This window comes from Musa acuminata, chromosome BXJ1-9, assembly GCF_036884655.1.
Source record: "Musa acuminata AAA Group cultivar baxijiao chromosome BXJ1-9, Cavendish_Baxijiao_AAA, whole genome shotgun sequence".
Classification (NCBI taxonomy): Eukaryota; Viridiplantae; Streptophyta; class Magnoliopsida; order Zingiberales; family Musaceae; genus Musa; species Musa acuminata.
Genome location: NC_088335.1, coordinates 39,373,506 through 39,393,629, shown reverse-complemented (window position 1 = coordinate 39,393,629; position 20,124 = coordinate 39,373,506). Strand labels below are relative to the sequence as shown.

At 34.6% G+C, this 20,124-nt stretch overlaps 1 protein-coding gene across 5 annotated transcripts in view; it reads right to left on the bottom strand.

Moving 5' to 3' along the window:
* Nucleotides 1–12,968: 12,968 nt before the first annotated feature.
* LOC135593502 (lysine-specific demethylase JMJ17-like) overlaps nucleotides 12,969–20,124 on the bottom strand; it is a 53,614-nt gene continuing 46,458 nt past the window's right edge. For 2 of the 5 annotated variants that reach the window (XM_065083599.1, XM_065083601.1), the window contains 6 exons: nucleotides 19,647–19,796; nucleotides 16,798–16,893; nucleotides 16,619–16,714; nucleotides 16,326–16,534; nucleotides 15,642–15,841; nucleotides 12,969–13,828 (listed from right to left, as the gene is read on the bottom strand). In XM_065083599.1, the coding sequence (XP_064939671.1) occupies nucleotides 13,818–13,828; nucleotides 15,642–15,841; nucleotides 16,326–16,534; nucleotides 16,619–16,714; nucleotides 16,798–16,893; nucleotides 19,647–19,796 (762 nt within the window). In that variant the 3' untranslated portion in view covers nucleotides 12,969–13,817. The other 3 variants (XM_065083600.1, XM_065083598.1, XM_065083597.1) reach the window with 3 other exon arrangements.

The following is a 20,124-nucleotide window of genomic DNA, read 5'->3' as shown; positions in this document are numbered from 1 at the left end:
GTAGTAGTTTTTGAACTTTTTATCATCATGTAAACACCAATACCCTTTTGTCCATATTTAACAAAGCTAACATCTATACTGTAATTAACTTGTACTTAGTGATATCCCTTAACTCCATCAAGATAACTCGAGAATATATTTTTCTGAACTTAGAATCAAGCTTTGTTCTGTCTTTAAGCATTGTACATACATTATAAACGTACGTAGGACAACCAAATATATGTAAAGAAGAAGCTTACCAATCCATATATTTATTGATAGGTGTCTTAAACTCAATTGCAATCGGGAGACTAATTAATAGCATAATAAATAGGTAGTCTTTACTGCTTTTGCCCAAAATGACTTGGGCAGACATATAGTATTAGTAATGCTTTAGTCCTCTTCAAAAGAGTGAGTTATATGTTTGTTTATCCGCTCGATCATACCCATTTTGTTAGGACTGTACGAATATCAAACTCTCTCCACTCGTATATTCTTCTTCTCCATTATCTATCTACAAACAAACACTTGATCCTTTTCCCATATTCAAGTCTTACCATTGATTTAAAAGATGAAAATACTGAAAACACATGTATTTTTCTTGTTTGAATACACTTAGCATTAATGAATAAGGGAAAATAATTTATGCCGCTTAGTGATGTAATTGATGACTGACTTCCAAATATCAAAATGAATCGATGCAAGCATGTATGTTAATCTAACAAATTTTAATCTATGTTTTTTACTTGTTACACAATGCTTATAATAATACTATATATATATATATATATATATATATATATTTATATTTATATTTATATATATATTTATATATATTAGTTGTGATCTTCTCTTCCTTTATAACTAGCATACAATCTTCTTAATCTTATTCTTAGGGTATGTTGTTAGATTTTTATGCCCTTTATAATTGGATAAGATATATAAAATAATTAATTGGATTCTTATGAAATATTTTAGCCAGGATTCTTTTGGAGATAACCTTGATGGGAGGAAATATCCTAATATCTTATCCTAAATCCTTTGCTCTCGTCTATAAATAGACAAGACTCTATCACGTACAAGACCTTTAGGACTGAAACATGTATACATAATTAAACTAGATCTAAGTAACTGATTTCAATCCTGGCGTACAGATTATTTTCGTATTTTAATATAGCATATTACAGATTTTTATACTTATATCATAGCCTAGGTATTTTATATCAAATGTATTAGATCTATTAATTTATTTACGATGCATGGATTACCTTTATCCTCTTAGAATTGCTAAGCAGCAATGGTCATCGTCAACCTTGCTGCGAATCTGTTGGCGGCAACGTCTCCATGCCTGCCTCAGCGGTGGTAGCCGTACGCGGGCATCACAGTGCCCATGCGACGATCGACCGCATGCAAGCAGAGAGCCCCGACGACAGCCTCGCGCGGGTGGGCCGCACCCATGCGGCAACCTCGAGCGGCCAGGTGCCGCGCACAAGCGGCGTCCGTGAGCGGGTAGGCCGCGCCCAAGCAGCAGCGACCGCGCGTGGGCAGAGGCAGCCCTGCGGCGGCAGCGACCGTGCGCGGGCAGGTACCGCCACAGCGACCGCGCGCTGGCAATAGTCACAACCAGCCGTGCGCGTCGCGCGGGGGCAACGACAGCATCGCAACGGTCGCGCGCGAGCAGTGGCAGCCTCGTGGCAACAACGCCGTGGCGGCAGCGGCCGTGCGTAGGCAGCCGCGCCGCTGGTAACAGCAGCAGCCGTGCGTAGGCAGCCGCGCCGCTAGTAACAGCAGCAGCGCCGCATGTGCAGGCGACGACGACGAGGCAGATTAGGGTTTTTGGCATAATTATGGTTTTGACCTCGAGGCTAGATTTTATAAAATTATAATTATGCCCTTTGTAAATTTCGTAATTCTAATTTATGTTCTGTCAACATATTTATAGTTTTGCCCTCGGGTCTAATTTCTGCCAAATTATAGTTCTGCCCTTCATAAATCACATATTTCTGATTTATATCCTATCAAATATTTATAGTTTTATCATTATGAAATTAAGAAATTTAGTTTATGTTCTCAATTATAAAATTAATAAATATGATTTATTATAATTATGATTAAATTTAATCATGATTATATTTTTAATCATTTGATTGGATTTAATTTTGATATATATATATATATATATATATATATATATATATATATAACTATAAATTATGGTTTAGTTTTATAGTTTTCTCATATGAATTATTGATTATACATGTGGTAAATAAAATCAAAATCTAATTATTATTTTTAGAATTTTATTTACTTATTCACATGTATATATTTGAAATTATAAAATAATGTTTACTTTTCATATGAAGGCATGATTTATATGTTATCATGATTATCATATGAGTTTTCTTTTGTTGATTAATATTCAATTATTATGGTTGTTATTTTATTATTGAACTGCTTAGCATTAATGTTCAATAATTATTATGGTTGTTATTCTATTATTGAACAACTTAGCATAAATTAAAGAAATTTGATGAATATTATTTGTAATTCATCTCCCTAAGTTTTATCTGATTTGTAGTTGCCAAAGTGGCCTGGGATAATAGACTTTTATGATATGAATTACAATAAAAGTTATATCATTTATAGGATATTTTAAATTTTATTTTATATTATTGTATTGGTCTTGTAGTCACTAAAGTGACATAGACTAATGACTTATAAAATAATATTAAGGAATTAGTCCTAAATGATATTAAGAAAATAATATTCATAATGACACATATAATTAGGAGATTTGGATAATCCTAAAGGAGAATCTAATTCAAATAATTATGTGATGGGGGTAGAATATCCTTGTAGTTTTGGGTTGTATACCCAAAGGTAACAATACTATTCCAAAAGGATTATATCAATCCTTCATAAATATTCTTGAGTGAATACTAGATATGTCAATATTTCACCCAAAGGTGTAATATAGATGATATCAATAGCTCATCAATTTCTAACAAACTCAAAGTATTAATGTTATTCTATATTTTTATAGCGGTACTTCCGCCTATACATTAGTACTCTTTGGATCAAATTATTCAGAATGATTAGAGCATGTGAAATTTACACTGGGTATATTAGATCTTGATTTAGCATTACTTGTTGAAAAGCCTACAGACTTGACTGATGAAAGTACTGTAGAATAAGTCAATGAAATAAAAGCTTGAGAAAGATATGATAGACTTAGTTTAATGTTTATAAGAATGACAATTGCAAATAACATAAAGACTTCATTACCGATTGCAACTAGCGCACACAAATATTTAAAGGTTATTGAAGACAGATTTAAATCTGCTGATAAGTCATTAGCTGACACATTAATGAAAGAACTGATTATGGCTTAGTATGATGGCACTCGAGGAATTCAGGATCACATCCTCAATATGGCTGACAAAGCTGCAAAACTTAAAACATTAGGCATGAATGTTGATGAGTTTTTCCTCGTGTAGTTTATTCTCAATTCTCTTCCTTCTTAGTTTGGCCCATTCAAGATTCACTACAATATAAATAAGAATAAGTGGGACTTAGAATGAGTTAACTAGCATGTGCGTTCAGGAAGAATTGAGATTAAGGTAGGAAAGTTCATATAATGTCATGACTACTACTCACAGAGCTGGTAATAAGAAAAGAAAGTTGAAGCATTATCCATCAAAAAGATTTGCTAGGTCTGGAAATATTAAACAAACTAATGAAAAGAAAGCTTTTATTGTAAAGTGCTTCTTTTGTGGTAAGAAAGGACATGTGAAGAAGGACCGCATCAAATGTAAGATTTGGTTCGAAAAGAAAGGTATTAACTCGACTTTTGTGTGTTTCGAATCAAACATTATAGAAGTTCCTTCTAACACTTAGTGAATTGATTCTGGTGCTTCAACTCATGTTACTAATAACATGCAGAGATTTTTTTCAATTTAGAAACCAAAAGAACATGGAAGATTTATCATTATGCGAAATCGTCTTAAAGCGAAAGTGATATCAATGGGAACTTATCGTCTATGCTTAGAGACGGGTTATGGATCTTATTGACACATGTTATGTTCCTATAATTTCTAGAAATTTAGTTTCTCTTTCTAGAATTAATAAGTTAGGATATTGTCTTTCTTTTGATAGTGGCAAACTCAGTATGTTTTATGATTCAATAAAAGTTGGTTATGAAATTCTGTGTGATGGTTTGTATAGAATTAATTTAGATCTTGAGTTTGTAAAGACATTAATGACCATACAATCAAGTGTTAGATTGAAACGTAGTTTCAATAATAAAAGATCTATATTGCGGCATAGACGATTGGGGCATATCTCTAAGGAAAGAATTAAAAGATTAATAAAGGATAATATTTTGGAACATTTAGACTTCACTGATTTTGATGTTTGTATATATTGTATTAAGGGAAAGCAAACTAAACATATAAAAAAAAATACCACAAGAAGTAAATAACTCCTTGAGATTATTCATACTGATATTTACAGACCACTCCATATTCCTTGTTTTAGTGGAGAAAGGTATTTCATCACATTTATAGATGATCTATTCAGATATGGCTATGTTTATCTAATACATGAAAAGTCTCAAGCCGTTGATACTCTTGAAGTATACATAAATGAGGTTGAGAGACAATTAGATAAAAAAGTTAAAATTATGACAGAGGTGATGAATTTTATGGCAAATATGATGGATCTGGTCAGAATATTGGTCCTTTTGTTAGATTCCTAGAACAACGGGGTATTTATGCTCAATATGTATTACCAAGTGTGCCACAACAGAATAGTGTTTCTGAAAGGCGAAATCGTACTCTTATGGATATGGTTAGGAGCATGATGAGTTATTCCTCTGTACTTGAGTTGATGTGGGGTGAAGCTCTTAGGATAACTATGTATATCTTAAACAGGGTTCCTAGTAAGTCAGTTACATCAACTTCATTTCAGTTATGGACTGGTAGGAAGCCCAGTCTGAGACATTTACATATTTGGGGATGTCTTACAGAGATAAAAGTATTCAATCCACATGAAAAAAAATTGGATCTAAGAACTATTTCAGGATATTTTATTGGTTATCAAGAAAAATCCAAGGGATACAGATTTTATTGCCTTAATCATAGTATGAGGGTAGTAGAATCTGGTAATGCAAAATTCCTAGAAAATAGCGAAATAAGTGGGAGTGAAAAATCTCGAAGGATTAATTTTGATATTAAGGAGAAAGGTTAATTCTCCCATATCATTTCCTATTCGAGAGATTGCTATTCCTAAAATCAATAAGAGTATTGATGAGGGTGCACAACAAAATAATATTAAAGAACTCTCATATGATGTTGATGTCGTCGCTGATGATCTTGTAGAACAATCACAATTAACAAATTTGAGAAGATCTCAAAGGAAAAGGAAACATATCATTTCTTATGATTATGTGGTATATCTACAAGAATCAGATTATGATATAGGAATAAAAAGAGAACCCTTATCATTTTCACAAGCTATAGAAAGTAATGATTCTAAAAAATGGTATGATGCAATGAAAGAAGAGTTAAAATCAATGGTCTAGAATAATGTCTAGGATCTCGTTGAATTACCCAATAATTGTAAAAGAGTCGATTGTAAATGGGTCTTTAAGACAAAACGCGATTCAACGAGCAATATCGAATGATATAAAGCCAGACTTATGACCAAAGGTTTTTCTCAAAAGGAAGGCATCGACTATAATGAGACTTTTTCTTCTGTTTCTAAAAAGGACTCATTGAGAATCGTCATAGTATTAGTAGCTCATTATGATCTTGAGTTGCATCAGATGGATGTGAAAACAATATTTTTGAATGGGGATCTAGATGAGGAAATATATATGGAACAACTTGAAGGATTGGAAAAAGAAGGTTGGGCTTGTAAACTTAAGAAATCCATTTATGGCCTTAAACAAACTTCTAGACAATGGTATATAAAGTTTCATAATACTATTACTTCTTTCGGATTTAAGAAAAATACTATTGATCAGTGTATATACCTGAAGGTAAGTAGGACAAGTTTATTATATTGGCCTTATATGTGAATGATATTTTACTTACCAGTAGTGATCTTGGTTTATTGCACGAAACCAAGATATTTCTCAACAAGAACTTTAAGATGGTTGATATGAATGAGGCAACCTATGTTATTGGCATTGAGATATTCAGGGATAGATCTCTAGGATTATTAGGATTGTTTCAGAATAGATATATTAATCGTATCTTGGAGAGATTTAATATGCAGCTTTCCTCAACCAATGATATACCGATTACTAGAGGTTAAAAATTCAGTCAAAACCACTGTTCAAGAAATGACTTAAAAAAGAATCAAATGAAAAATATTCCTTATGGGTACGTAATTGGAAGTCTAATATATGTTCAAACCTGTACAAGACCATATATTAGTTTTACAGTTGCAATGCTGGGAAGATACCAAAGTAACCCATGAATGGAATATTGGAAAGCTACAAAGAAAGTAATGAGATATCTGCAAGTGATGAAAGATTATATGTTCACATATAAGAGATCAGATTATCTTGAAGTGACAGGATATTCAGATGCTGATTTTACAAATTGCCTCGATAGTAGGAAGTTCATTTCAGGATTTGTATTCTTATTAGTTGGTGTGGCAATTTCTTGGAAAAGTGCAAAGCAATCGCTTATTGCATCATCAACAATGGAAGCTGAATATGTGGCATGCTTTGAGGTCACAAATCAAGCTTTATGGTTGTGAAATTTCATCTTAGGACTTGGTGTGGTCGATTCAATTGCCAAGCCACTAAAGATATTTTGTGATAACACCGCAGTAGTTTTGTTCTCTAAGAATGACAAATACTCTAGTGGTTCCATGCACATTGAGATAAAGTACTTGATGGTTAGAGAAAGAATCTAGAAACAGCAAGTATCAATTGAAAACTTTGAGCACCTCTATGATGATTGCTGATCCATTGATAAAAGCCTTACAGTGTAAAGTATTCAAAGAAAATATTCTTAGAATGAGGTTTGTGAGCAAGTCATGGTGATGCATATTTATGTGGATGCTAGCTATTATTGACATTCTTCTTGTTTAATTAAAGTTATTTGTTTCTGCTATCCTATTTATATCTATATTTATGCATATTATGGTTGAATGTAATAATAGGATTGTCTTGACAAGATAAATTATAGGGGTCATTATGGACTATATTAGGAAAGATTAATAATGTTGTGATACATAGAAGGGAGTATGACATTGATGAAATACAACTGTTATGACTAGCATTGATAGTTGGACTTAATATAATATTATTATGTTTATTGGACTTATTGGCTTATTTTAAAATTCATGGGTATGTATAAAATACTTTTTTAAAATTCTTTGGAATCCAATTAGATAAAATTATTTTTCAAACAAATTTTATTTTATTTATTTTGATTTTAAATATATCTTTTATATCTTATTCTAGACCCTTTGTTCTTGCTTATAAATAGATAAGACCTCTAGGGACTGCATAGACGCACAAGACACGCATAGACGCATGTCTCTATCTGGGATTATAATTTTCTCAACTCTCTCCCTAAAACCATCAATCTAGTTAGCCCTGTGAAAGGATAGGAAGAGAGGAGAAATAATCTAGTTCTTCCATACAGATTGATAACGATTTTGAATTAAGGACGATGCTTTGCAAATCAAACAGAAATATCTGAACAGATAACATCAAAAGGTATGCATCGTTAAACTAGATTTAAGTAATTGATTTCAATCCTGATATAAAAGTTATTTTTGTATTTTAATATGACATATTACAGATTTTAATGCTTTCATACGTAGCCAAAGTCATCTAACTAACCTAATGGCATATTTTTCTTTAGGTTTTTGACATGTCGTACCCTGAATAGTGAGAATCATACCATCATACATCTTTATCCTAATAGTATAATTATCAATAATCTTTATAGTATGATCATTACCCAGAAAAAAGATCCTCCTAAGATAGATAGATAGATTAATACTGATATAACTATTCTCTCTTAAATGCCATGCATCTATAGATGTTACTAAATCAACTAGCTAGAAATGAACAAGCTTCTTTCCACCAACTTTGGGAATCAGTGCCCATGACCTGTAAAACTAAGTAAGCAAATTGCAATCGAAGAATCTCCAGCTTTATGAAGACACGAGTCAGGAATGAGTCTACCACCACTAAGAAAAGCAGTGAAACTCCATGGGTAAGTGGATTCACATGTCATCATCTCCATCTCCTTTGGTGGATTCGTATAAACAGACCAAGACCCGACCCTCTTTATGCAACATTCTAAATGATGACATCTATGCAGTTGGAGCAAATAACAATGTGATACGAAGATAAATACAACTACGACGACATAGAAAAGAGACGCGCGCGAGCACATTTCCTCCAAGCAATTTCAATAGTGTGCCTTAGTCTCGTTATATGAAGATAATACGACGACAACATAGAGAAGAGACACATGCAAGCAAGCACACATTTCCAAGCAGTTTCGATAGACGACATCATCTTCCTTCTCTGATGCAAACATCTTCTTCGCATGAGTGAGAGAGAGAGAGAGAGATAGCACAATAAAAGACATGTGGCTTCTTCCATGGTTATAAAACCATGATTAATAGACATGTTAATCAAGATAGATATTTCCATAGGAAACAAATTAAATGAAGAAAACCTTTATCCTCCTCCTCCTATGTTGGTCACTTTCCTTTTATTTTTCGTATGTGTAATGTACTCGGTACATCGATTCTCTTCCCATGCCCATGTCCGTCCAACTAGAGCTTCATGCACTAGTGGTTCATCATTAAGTTACTTAATCATCTTTTTTCATTAAATATAAATAACAATATATATATATATATATATATATTCGTTCAATAAAATCATTAACTGTATATTTAAAATGAAGAGAAAAGGGGTAGGAATCTCTTTTGGTCGTTATGGACGTCAACAGCAGAATAAATAAATAAAATACTCACATAATAGATGGAAAAAAGGAAGTAGGACACTTTACTTTGCTCGTCCGCACTTGACATATATGCATTTATTCATTTGGAAAATCCCGAGCAAAATTCATATCAAATTTCTTCTTCGGCAATATCAAGAAAAGAAATGGTCATTCGAGAATGGGTTGGGCTCAGTTTGCCAAAATAAGATGGATATAAGGCCCGGTCCAGCAATTTGGAGCTGCGATTGATTAAACATCCCTTCTCCTAGTTTTACCATCACAAAAAAATATGAACATCTCTCTCTCTCTCTCTCTCTCTTTCTTTTCCATCACAAAATTCTCCCCCTTACGAATAAAATGATAAGTAGAAGAAGAAGAAGAAGAAGAATTAGTAGAGCCTCCTTTCTACTCCTCAGCAGCAGATAGATAGAATTAGTAGGACATCACTCGAAGAAACAAAGAAAAGGAAATAAAAAATCACTTGGTGTATAAATTAGTCTGTGGATGCAAGGAAACCAGTTTGCAGTATTTGTGTTTCATTTAAGAAGCCTTGTGTAAAATTTAAAGATCATTTAAGACATCTCTTCTCTGTCTTGAATGCTGCTATATCCTCTGCATTCATCAATAAGCTCATCACCTTTGGAGTCCGATTTGGTTGTAACAAGGAACTGATTTGGTTGTTTCTACAAATCTATGTGACGTGTGTAATCTCCTAAAACTTGTTGTTTCCTAACAAAAAACTCATCATGAAATTACCGGTAGATCTAATTCTTTAATTTAGATAAACCTTTTTGTCCTTCTTTATTGCAAGGAAAAAAAAAAAGTAGACCAACAAGTGTTTCTTCATCGGTAAGAAACAAAACGAATAAGAAAGACAAAAAGGAGGAACAAAACGAATAAGAAAAGCAAAAACTCCTTGTTAAGCAAACAGAGTTGATGTTCTACTATAGCAAAAGCTTATTCAATGAATCAGTGAGCATAGCAAGAACCTGGAAGATGATGTCTGTTGTTTGCCAAAGCCCAGAGAGAGAGAGAGAGAGAGAGAGAGAGAGAGAGAGAGAGAGAGAGATGAAGATTCAGCAACCGACGGAAAATTCCTAAGGAATCGCATGATCTCCTAAAACCATAGGTGGAGAAAGAAGGCAAAGAGGAAAAGGGAGATCAATGCGATCCCTTTGGAATTCTCCTTCAGCTGCCCATACCACGAGACACACCATCCAGCTTCCATCTAAACACACACACACACACACTCTCTCTCCAGATTGAGATAGAAGAGGACATGGAAAGAGGAGATGAGATTATAGATATATATATATAGAAAGAAAGAGAGAGAGAAAGAGAGAGAGAGAGAGAGAGAGAGAGAGATCGGGGAGGTGAAATGAAGGTTGTAGTCTCTCGTGGACCAGTAGTTGGTGTTGCTGCTACTGTTGTTGGTGTTGTTGCTTTGCTTCACGTTAAGAACACGAGGGGCGGGAAGGTGTGAAGGATGGACCCCAAACAACGACTCTTCCTCTACTCTCGTAATTGACCATAATACCCTTAACATTTACAAATATTATATATATACATTTTTTTATTGTAATATATCCATTTAGGAGAGTAGTTACGAACAAAGTACGATTATATTTATGTCACTTTATTATTTTTTTTAAAAGATAGATGATAAAAATTAGATCGAACTTGGTTGCTTACGATAAACTATCAAAATCTTTTATCACGCCTTCACGTTTGTCACTCACTCGTAAACTTCACATTGACGAAAGCTTGATTAAATTATCTTATTTTTATATTATTAGAATTATTTATTTTTATATTTATGTCTCTTTCCATATGCCTTTGGCGTCGTATCAATTTATGACAAGAGCCCTCTATCATATCTAAATATGCATATAAATATAAATATTTTATTTATTTCACAACGAGGTTATATATTTTTGTCACCTCTCTTTCCATAGATCCTGCAGAAAGCCTTGTCAATTTAACTTATTACTAATGAAAATTCTTTATCGATTCATTTGGCTAATTATTCTACCAAAGAAACATTTTATGGCATAAAATGTTCTACAACTCGAGGATGTATATATTTTCTTATCCTTCTCATCCTCCTTGTTTCTTGGGTGGTCCTCCCTATTGATTGTTGCCACCAAGTCCAACACACAAAAAAGTGTAATCGGACTTTAGTGTAGTGGTTGGCTCCTTTCTTCATCTTGGAAAATGCCTAAAGTCTCAACTATGATTTGGATGCATACAACAGCTCCCAATGGAAGTCTTTGTTTGTTCCTCACAATAATAATAATAATAATAACTAGAAAAATAAAAAAAATCTATGTGATAATGTCAAGGAGAATTTTGGCAATATGAGTGAGATAGCAATTGGTCAAGTTATCCACATCACAAGCAGACCAAACTTTAGAAGCCCATGCAACAAAGATGCCGTCGCTTTCTCTCACAGTTGGGACTCTTTCCAACCTCCACTTGACATTAAGCAGGATGATGTATACAAGGAAGAGTGCTAATGATACTAAGGTATCTGAGAGAAACATCAAATCCTTTGGACTGGTCATTAAGTTCTTATACACACGGAAATCCTATCTATTTATTTATTTATTTATTTAATCTTCTTTGGAGAAAAATAATATTTTTATTTTTTTTAATCCATGAAATCAAACTGAAAGACATATATCTCGACCGGTCAAAAAAAAAATAAAAAAAATCAAATTTCTAGTAGTACACGAGTTGGAAAAGGAAAAAAAAAAAAATCCTCGAATGAGAAATTAATATCATTAAATTAAGATGTGATTAGATGCCACAAAATGAGTAATTTTGTGATGCATTGCATTGCAGATGATATGAAAATGGTAGGTTAACAAGGTATGGGTTATGAAGTGAACTCTACACTTGCTTGTCTCTAGAATTCTTCCTCAGAAAAAAAAAAGTTGACTTTTGAGACGAAGACACAAAAAAAAAAAAAGTATTGCTGCCATCAGTCACAGAGGAAGAAACATGTGGGACAGTGCGTGCGTGTCCAAATGCCAGAGAAGAAAGGAGATAAAAAGTTACATACCTCGCATACACTGAAGAAGGCCGGCAGCGGTTGCCATCAAGAGGTAGCAAACATTAATAGGAAGAACGTGGGCAACAATTAATGTGGGAGACGCACTACGAACACAGCTTAACCAATCCACCTCTCAAGCTTATATTATTTGCTCTCCAAACAAAGTTTCTTACACGTGGCTGCAAAACTAAAGATTGAAGTAAACTAAAAATTTTTCAAGCCAATCAGGTATTCTATTTAATTATGCTTGTGTAATCCAATGTTTGCAATTCAAAAGGAACGACAATAACAATTTACTAACTCGTTATGCTCCTGCAAGTAGGTATCACGACAGGGATGAAAATGACTTTGGAAAAACTAATTAAGAATTCATAAAATCATGATAAATTACTAAAACAAAACACTATTCAAGCTCACAAGAAAAAACCCCTTCAAGGATTGGATAAGATGCCAATTATATTAGTGATCTCAAATCCAAAATAAAAGAACGAGAATAACTACTTTTTATCAAAAAAGAAAGTTGACCCACTTACCTCAATCATATGTGCCAATACTTCTCTACTACTGTATCTAAGTCATCTCGATATATGCTGATTGGCATGACAGTCCTTGTCATAGAAAAAGAATCCTGGAGTTTCCAAGAAAGAAAAGAAAGAGAGGATGATCTAATGTTTGTTATAATCTTAAGAAACCACAAAAATAAGCACTTAACAAAGGCAAGTAAACATCAAAATCTCAGCAATTAAAAATAATAAATTTAAGGAGACAATTTTAGTCTCCCTTCCCTTTTTGATATTTTATTGTGTTCTCCACTTGAAAACAGGTGTAAATACATGTAGCAAATTACAAGTACCTTGTTATTTCCAGATGCACATGGCAAGGTGACAACAGAGCCTGGCCACCACAAATACAACAGTATCACCATTAGCCTAAGACAACATCAGAGATGAAGAAGCAAAGGAGCTATTGCCAATAATTTTTTATTGAGAAAGATTTTAAACTCTATGAATCGTATCGAAAAGTGGGTAAGATACACATACATCTCATACATCCAAGACAAAGACTTGGATGCTAAATGTGAGACACATTGCCTCTGGATCAAGCAACAATAATATGGTCACAAAAACATACAAGGTAAATACCCTAGAGAAGGCTATGCTCAAAGTAAAAGAAAAAAAAAAAAAAAACTTTAGGACATTAGTATCAACCAAATAATTCATTTGGTTCAAGTGCTTTCCCACGGAACCAAGACATCTCACATATCATGTGGAAAAATATGTACTTGGGAGTCGCAATCTTCCCAGTAGACATGGTCATGTGAAATGTCAGCAGCAAAAGGCACCAACTAGCGGCCTGCAACATTCCACAGGCCAGAGATAGAGCAGGCCGGCCCCACCAGCTCACATCAATCCGATGTCACCGTGCTCCCTTGGCCTGGTTCATGTGGACCCGACCCTTCCACTTGCACCGCAACACAAAGGACTCCTCATAGACTGCCATTAATCCCCATCACTTTCTTACAACCATGGATGTTGAACAGTTCTTTAAGAATGTCTCCATGTGAACCCTTTTCATCTCATAGAACAACAGCATGACTTTATGGACCTGTGCAACAGTAGCAAATGCCGAGGCCCACTTCAACGGGATCATGATCATGCACAGGCTAATGGCTATCATCGCCAAGCTGTGGACCATCTGTGTTTTTGGTCGCATCTTTAAAGCATTCAGTGCATATTTGCCAAGAACAAGTACTCACAAGCGCAAGAGTCTGGCAATTGTTACCCCCAAGTTGATGATTAAAGTTTTACTGTAATAAGTACAAGAAAGAAGGAAAAAGTCATGTAAGCAGTTGATATATTTCAAAATCTTGTCTAAATAGCAAAACTATAAGAAAAAACAGTGGCTGAAATAATCAGAAACCTAAAAGTAGTAAAAAAATTTGTTTGGACACCTTTGGTCTGAGACACACCAGTCTGATCATAGATCACTGGAACAAAGGAAGTTTGAAACAAAAAGCGGCCACAAAATCCCAACTGTTTGGGGTCAGCTAGAGGGACATTTTCCCATCATCAAGCTCTGATTAGGTCAATATCACTAGTCAAACTAAGAAAAATCAGATCTTTTATTGTGACCATCTCAACAACTACAAGAGCTGGAACACCAACTCATCAAATACTGAAACCTTCCATCCTTGACAAAGCAAAAGACATTAGCTAGATCAGATAATAAAGAGAACAAGACTTTCCTGGCTATAAAGTTACCGTTCAGAATGAGAAATATATAATCATAAAGTTTGTCTATGTTTCTGCTGATCGTAATGCAAAGCAGATGGTAGGATAAGGGACTGTGCAAGAGCCTCAAGAAAATACATAAATTTGCTAAATAACAATTAAGAAAATATAAAATATTACTAAATTTCATGGTAAAGCTATTAGCATGCTGATAATATAGAAAAAAATATACAAATTGACATTATTCTCTAAACCATAACAAATCAACTTTATTGAGTGGTTAGCACTTTGCCCTTATAGACGAATCAGCAAGATATGAAAGCAGCTAGGATGCCAAAGTTTAAGAATGAAACCAAATAAAACAGTTTTAATCATGGCCAATCACCATCAACTAGCATATAACTGCCTTGTTGAGGATACAAGAGTTATCACGAAGCCAAAGCAAGTCTGACTGAGGCATACATGGACAGTTACAGACTCAGAAGTGACAATTAGGCATCACAATCAGGGATATCTATCATGTTGCGTAAGAACATTCCAAAACAAAATTAAGCTACTAAACATGAATGGTTACAAGAGTGGAACGGAACCAAGGTTTCAAATCTCAACCTTACCAATTGGTATATAGTATATACCTTATTTACTGGTATAATACCATTCGCTACTATTTTTTATTATTTTATCCAATAAGACCAAATGGTACAGGTTGATACTCTGGTACCATATCGGTCAGGTAGCTTACCAAAACTAGTATGGGACTGGTATTAAATCCTTGTCACAACAGGTAATCTTTACATGTTGGGTATGAGCTACACTAGCACCAAAACACAATTTGGCAAATAGCTGTGACCCCATGATGTGTCAGGGAACAAGCAAGTTCTTCAGTCAGGGAACAAGCAATTCCCTGAAGAGTTACACATATAACATGTTAGAAATTAATCAAAGGTCACAGCAAAAGGTTTCCAATGAAGATGCAAGTTCACAAGCTCAGGATTCATAGAGAGAGCAAAATGAGATATAATCAAACAATAAGCTCAGAAGAAATAGTTCCAACAGGCAAAATTTTAAGGAAATCTCCAAACGAATGAATGAGGAAGGATTAAGTGCTTATGAACTATTGAATAACTGATTACAAGAAAATTAAGAAGACAGCTTCATCTCTAGCATTGTCTTACTCACGGATGAGATCTCACCGGCAGTGTAGACCTAGGTTGATGACGATCATGTACGAAGGCAAGGTATCATGCAAGATGCAAGATGCAACAATGTTATTGCATGTAAAGCCATCACCAAATGAATAACTAAAGAATAAACAGTACAAGAATAATGACTGGGGACTATTCTTTTAAAAATTGAAAGCCAAAATAACATAAACACCTCCCAACTTACTACGTCTTTTGGCTGTTCTGTGAAGAGGCCTTTTGTTTTCTCTCCATAATTGATCAATGTCACTAAATCTTAAAACTTCCAGTAAATCAACTGCATCCTGCAATTTCTGATGCAAATTAGATCCAAAACTTATTGAACCTCTCCGTTTTGATTCTCTCTGGCAGACTGGGGGTGTATCAGGTCCACCTACATTGCTTGATCTGCAAAATTTTGATAAATGATCTAATATCCTGAAAAAGTTATATATGTTTCAAGAACAAAGGCCTAAACATGGAATATCATATCAAAATCTCATCTTCTCTAGGAAATAATTCACCATACGTTTGCATTGAAGCATCATAGTATGTTATTGAACATAATAAGGAACCATATTTAACTCTTTCATAGAAAGAAGGGCATTTCAATTACATCTTCGACAACTGAGAAAATAATTTGCGAGAAGTAGAGCTCTTTTGTTCCTTGCACCTTTAAGTCTTTTTCAAATAGTCTTACAGTCTCAAAAGTCAAGTTTTATCTGATGTGTAATAGAACAAAATGAAATACCAGCATGCTTGACAGCTATTCTATAAGACATGGATACTTGTATTCCTGGACAAAAGTGAATTTAGCATTGTAATGACAGAACTGCATCAAGAAACTGTTAGCAATAACAGACTTAAGAAATCATACAGTTCCATTTCTTACCTCTCTTCATTGCGCATCGCTTGTGGAAGAGATATAAACTCCTCAAGAGATGGCCGACATGCCGGACAATAGAAGGTCTTTTGAGGTGGTTCATGCAAGTCAATGCAATCAAAATGGTACCATTCATCACATTGGTCACAAGCAATCATTGCTCTCTGATCATAAGGCTTCCGACAGATGCAATAAAGTAAACTTCGAGCTCTTAAAGACTGAATCAATTTGAATAAAAATGAGGATGAGTAATAGCTGATTGCAAGAGTCTCTCAAATTCTACATTGTACAAGAGTATATACCTTCAACTCCTTCTCCAAGTTAAGAGGTAAATTTTCACCTTCACTTATAAGCTTATAGACCTCGCTTAGTGCAAGGTCCCCTGAATCTGATATAACCTGAAAAACAGAAGTACATTGGTTTGTATTATGCATCTAACACAAAGTCAAGCAACATTTATGGAGTGCTAAGTCATTTACACCTTTTTGGCAACATCTGCCCATCGCAAGCTTATCTGCCGAACTTCTGCAATTTCCCTCATAAAATGATCTTCAGATGCTATGCCCATAGCTATACCCTGCAATGTCATTACATAGAAACCACACCTGAATGCATGAATAGAACCCTACAGCATCAAGCAGGGGGAAGAGAAGAGCAAATGACATAATTTATGGTTTTTCAAGTGAGCCCATTTCCACAACAATTAAAAACTAAAAGGTTCAACACTGTAAGATCAGCATCCTTCAGATAGCCTTGGATTCAGTAAGGTTATGTCTAGAACTAAATAACTATTCACATGATCTGTAGTTTGTGGATGATAATTCACAGAGGTAACTGGTCAAAGTGTGTTCAGTGAAATCTGAACAGGATCTAAATGTTCGAAGAGGGTATGCTTTCTCAGCTATTGCAGCAAAGCAGTAATCTTTCTGGGTTCTTTTAACTCAAGATAGGCACTAAAGGCTGAAATATCAAATAGGATTTTGAAAAACCATACTATTTCTGTAACATAAATAGCATTCTGCTTAATGTGTTAATGGGAATGATGGGTCAACAATGGCTTAGGTCCGTAACATGATGTTCTGGTAGGCTTTCTTTGGCCCACACCATGAGATACTGGGAGGCTGTCTTTGGCCAGCACCATCATGTCTTGGTACGATCTTATTAAAAAGATAGTGGGAGAGTAGATAAAATGAAGTCTCCACAGAAAATATGAGCTTAATCCTTTTTTTTTTAAGATGAGCTTAGTTAACTTATAACATCTTGATGGAGAATATAATTAATACACCCTTTGGTTTCAGCTCCTATCCAGGAATTTAATTTACTAGTTCAAGTTAGAGGACAGCTCAGACAAAGTATAGACAGTTCTTACATATGGTATTTTTCTGTTTAAAATCAACTATGACAAGGTCACGAAAACAGCTGGAGGTTTTTCATTTGGCAGATTGGTGTCAGAATTTTCTTTAATTAATAGGATAGTGCTCAAAGGAAGCCTGCTTGCTGAAAATTAAATGCTTTCATTAATTCCCATCAGAAAAATATTTTCTTGTTCGCCATCTTGCTGGACCTCTAAATGAGCTTGAGTTTGTTAAGCACATGACAGATCATCTCATCACTTTAAAGCAGATGCTAGTATTGATTACCATATATTACCCCGAGGTTTGCAATACCATCTGGTATGGTTCGGTACTGACCAGTCTAATAGCCTACCAGTACATGGACCAGGATAAATAAACCCGATGATAGCACAAGGCTTGGACCACCTAATACAGGGCCCACACCACCCAATATATCTAGCCTAGGGCCTATACCGTCGGACACAGGACTTGTACTACCCGATACAGGGCTTATACTAGGCAGTGATTTTTTTATTTTTCAGCATTTTCAAAACACGGTATGTGTAACAACACACTATATGTCAGTATGGCTCAAACCTCTTCTGGCCTTGATCTGGACCTGTACCCAAAATTAAAACTCTTGATACTACCCATGAGGAGAATAAAACAGACAAGTATCTGGCAATCTCTTGAGGGACAGTTGAATATATTCTTTATGCAAAGGTCATCGTCCTGATGGATTTAGCCAAAGATGATTGGTCTGTTAGTCATGGAAACTGTTGACAATGTAGAAATAAGGGGGCTAAGCATGGACAGAGTGTGAATCCAAACTTTAATTAATCAAACCCCCTCTCTGCTGCTGCGTGCTAAAGTGAAAATCGACAAAAGCATCGATATATAGTTAGCTAATGTGTACTTCTATATATTACAATCAGTCATTACTTGTGATGGGAAAATGCCAGAACCAAAAGGTAGCACTGCGAAGCATGAGCTTCAAGAAAATTGTTAGGTAGTTGAAGCTAGCTGTAGTGGAGATCAGCTCCTAGAGGTTATTCCAATTCAAGATTAGCCATTGACAAAATCAACCAATGTTGCATTTCCCATTGAAATGGTCTGTCATTGCTAAGATTACTCGATTCAAAGAATAATTCTACAGTATTAATTTCACTTTCAATATACAGAGAGGGATTGGTTAATTGATCACTTATCACACCTATAGCATAGCTACGATGAGATATGAATCTTGTTATGATATCTCCCCAGCTTGAAAAGTATGTTAAAAGAGAATATTGCTGGGTGGATTTATGAAAAAATAAAAATCACATAACTTTGGATTACAAAGAATATCATATTTGAACCCATGGAGTGGTTTGGTCAATGACATCAGTACAAGGATTTTGATGGGTCAAGATAATATGTAGCCCTTTTTTATTTCACATGAGCTGCACCTTTGACATAGCAAATTGCAAATTTGACATGAGCATGAATTTGCAAATTTTTTTCCTTTCATGGTCAACTTACAATAGATGGTACGGTTCCTGCATGGATGTTCACACGAGTTTCTCTCATTGCTGAAAAAGTTCCTAAGAGGTTTTATTCAAAGGATTTCAGTTTCCTGGCACATAATGTCAGTAATCTGATGGCACTGTATGAACCAAGCAGCATAGTCAGCCATTATTTCATGGAGATGAACCTTGCTTTCTTGCTCAGAAAGAACAAAGCCGGAAGGATTTTTTTTCTGATGAAATTTTATTCATATTAGTTACCACCTACAAGTCTATTAGATATGAAGGATTAATAACTAGTTGACACTACAATTAAAGTTACAATTGGTTATCAGTGGAAAAAAATCTGGACATGGAGCAGATGTTCATTTCAAGCTACGGATTATTATTTTTATATGCAAATATTTTTGATAAAATCCCCAAATCTAACTCAAAAGACTAAATATCAGATAAAGAAATCCAGCAATGACAAAACAAATAATGCTTTTTACCTCTTTAATAAGACGCTGAATTTGTTGGAGGACAGGCTTCTTTGATCCCCTCAAAAGCTTTTTGACTCTGACTTTCCATGAATTTTTAGACAATGCCAACTCAAGGTTGCAGCAATCTTCATGATCATATATCCCAGCAACTGCTATTGCCTGATAGATAGAGACCATGGCTGAGAAGTTACCATGCATGGAAATTAAGTAAATGAAACCACCATAACAAAAGTATAGCTACTTGTATTACTTTTTTTTTCAGAAAATAGAAAGTATTATTCCTGAAGAAGGTTATTACATACTAAACCATGCTCCTTGGAGCACAAAAGAGGAAAAAAAACCCGGAGGCCATTCGTTTTTCCAGGTCTTGGTGGCCTTTGTGTTTTTGGCATATTGTGCCAACTGCCAAGTGCCAACCAATGTGCACAATTATTTCCTTCTCTCTAAATGTGAAGGAATTTGCAACTTGTATTATTTAAAATTAACG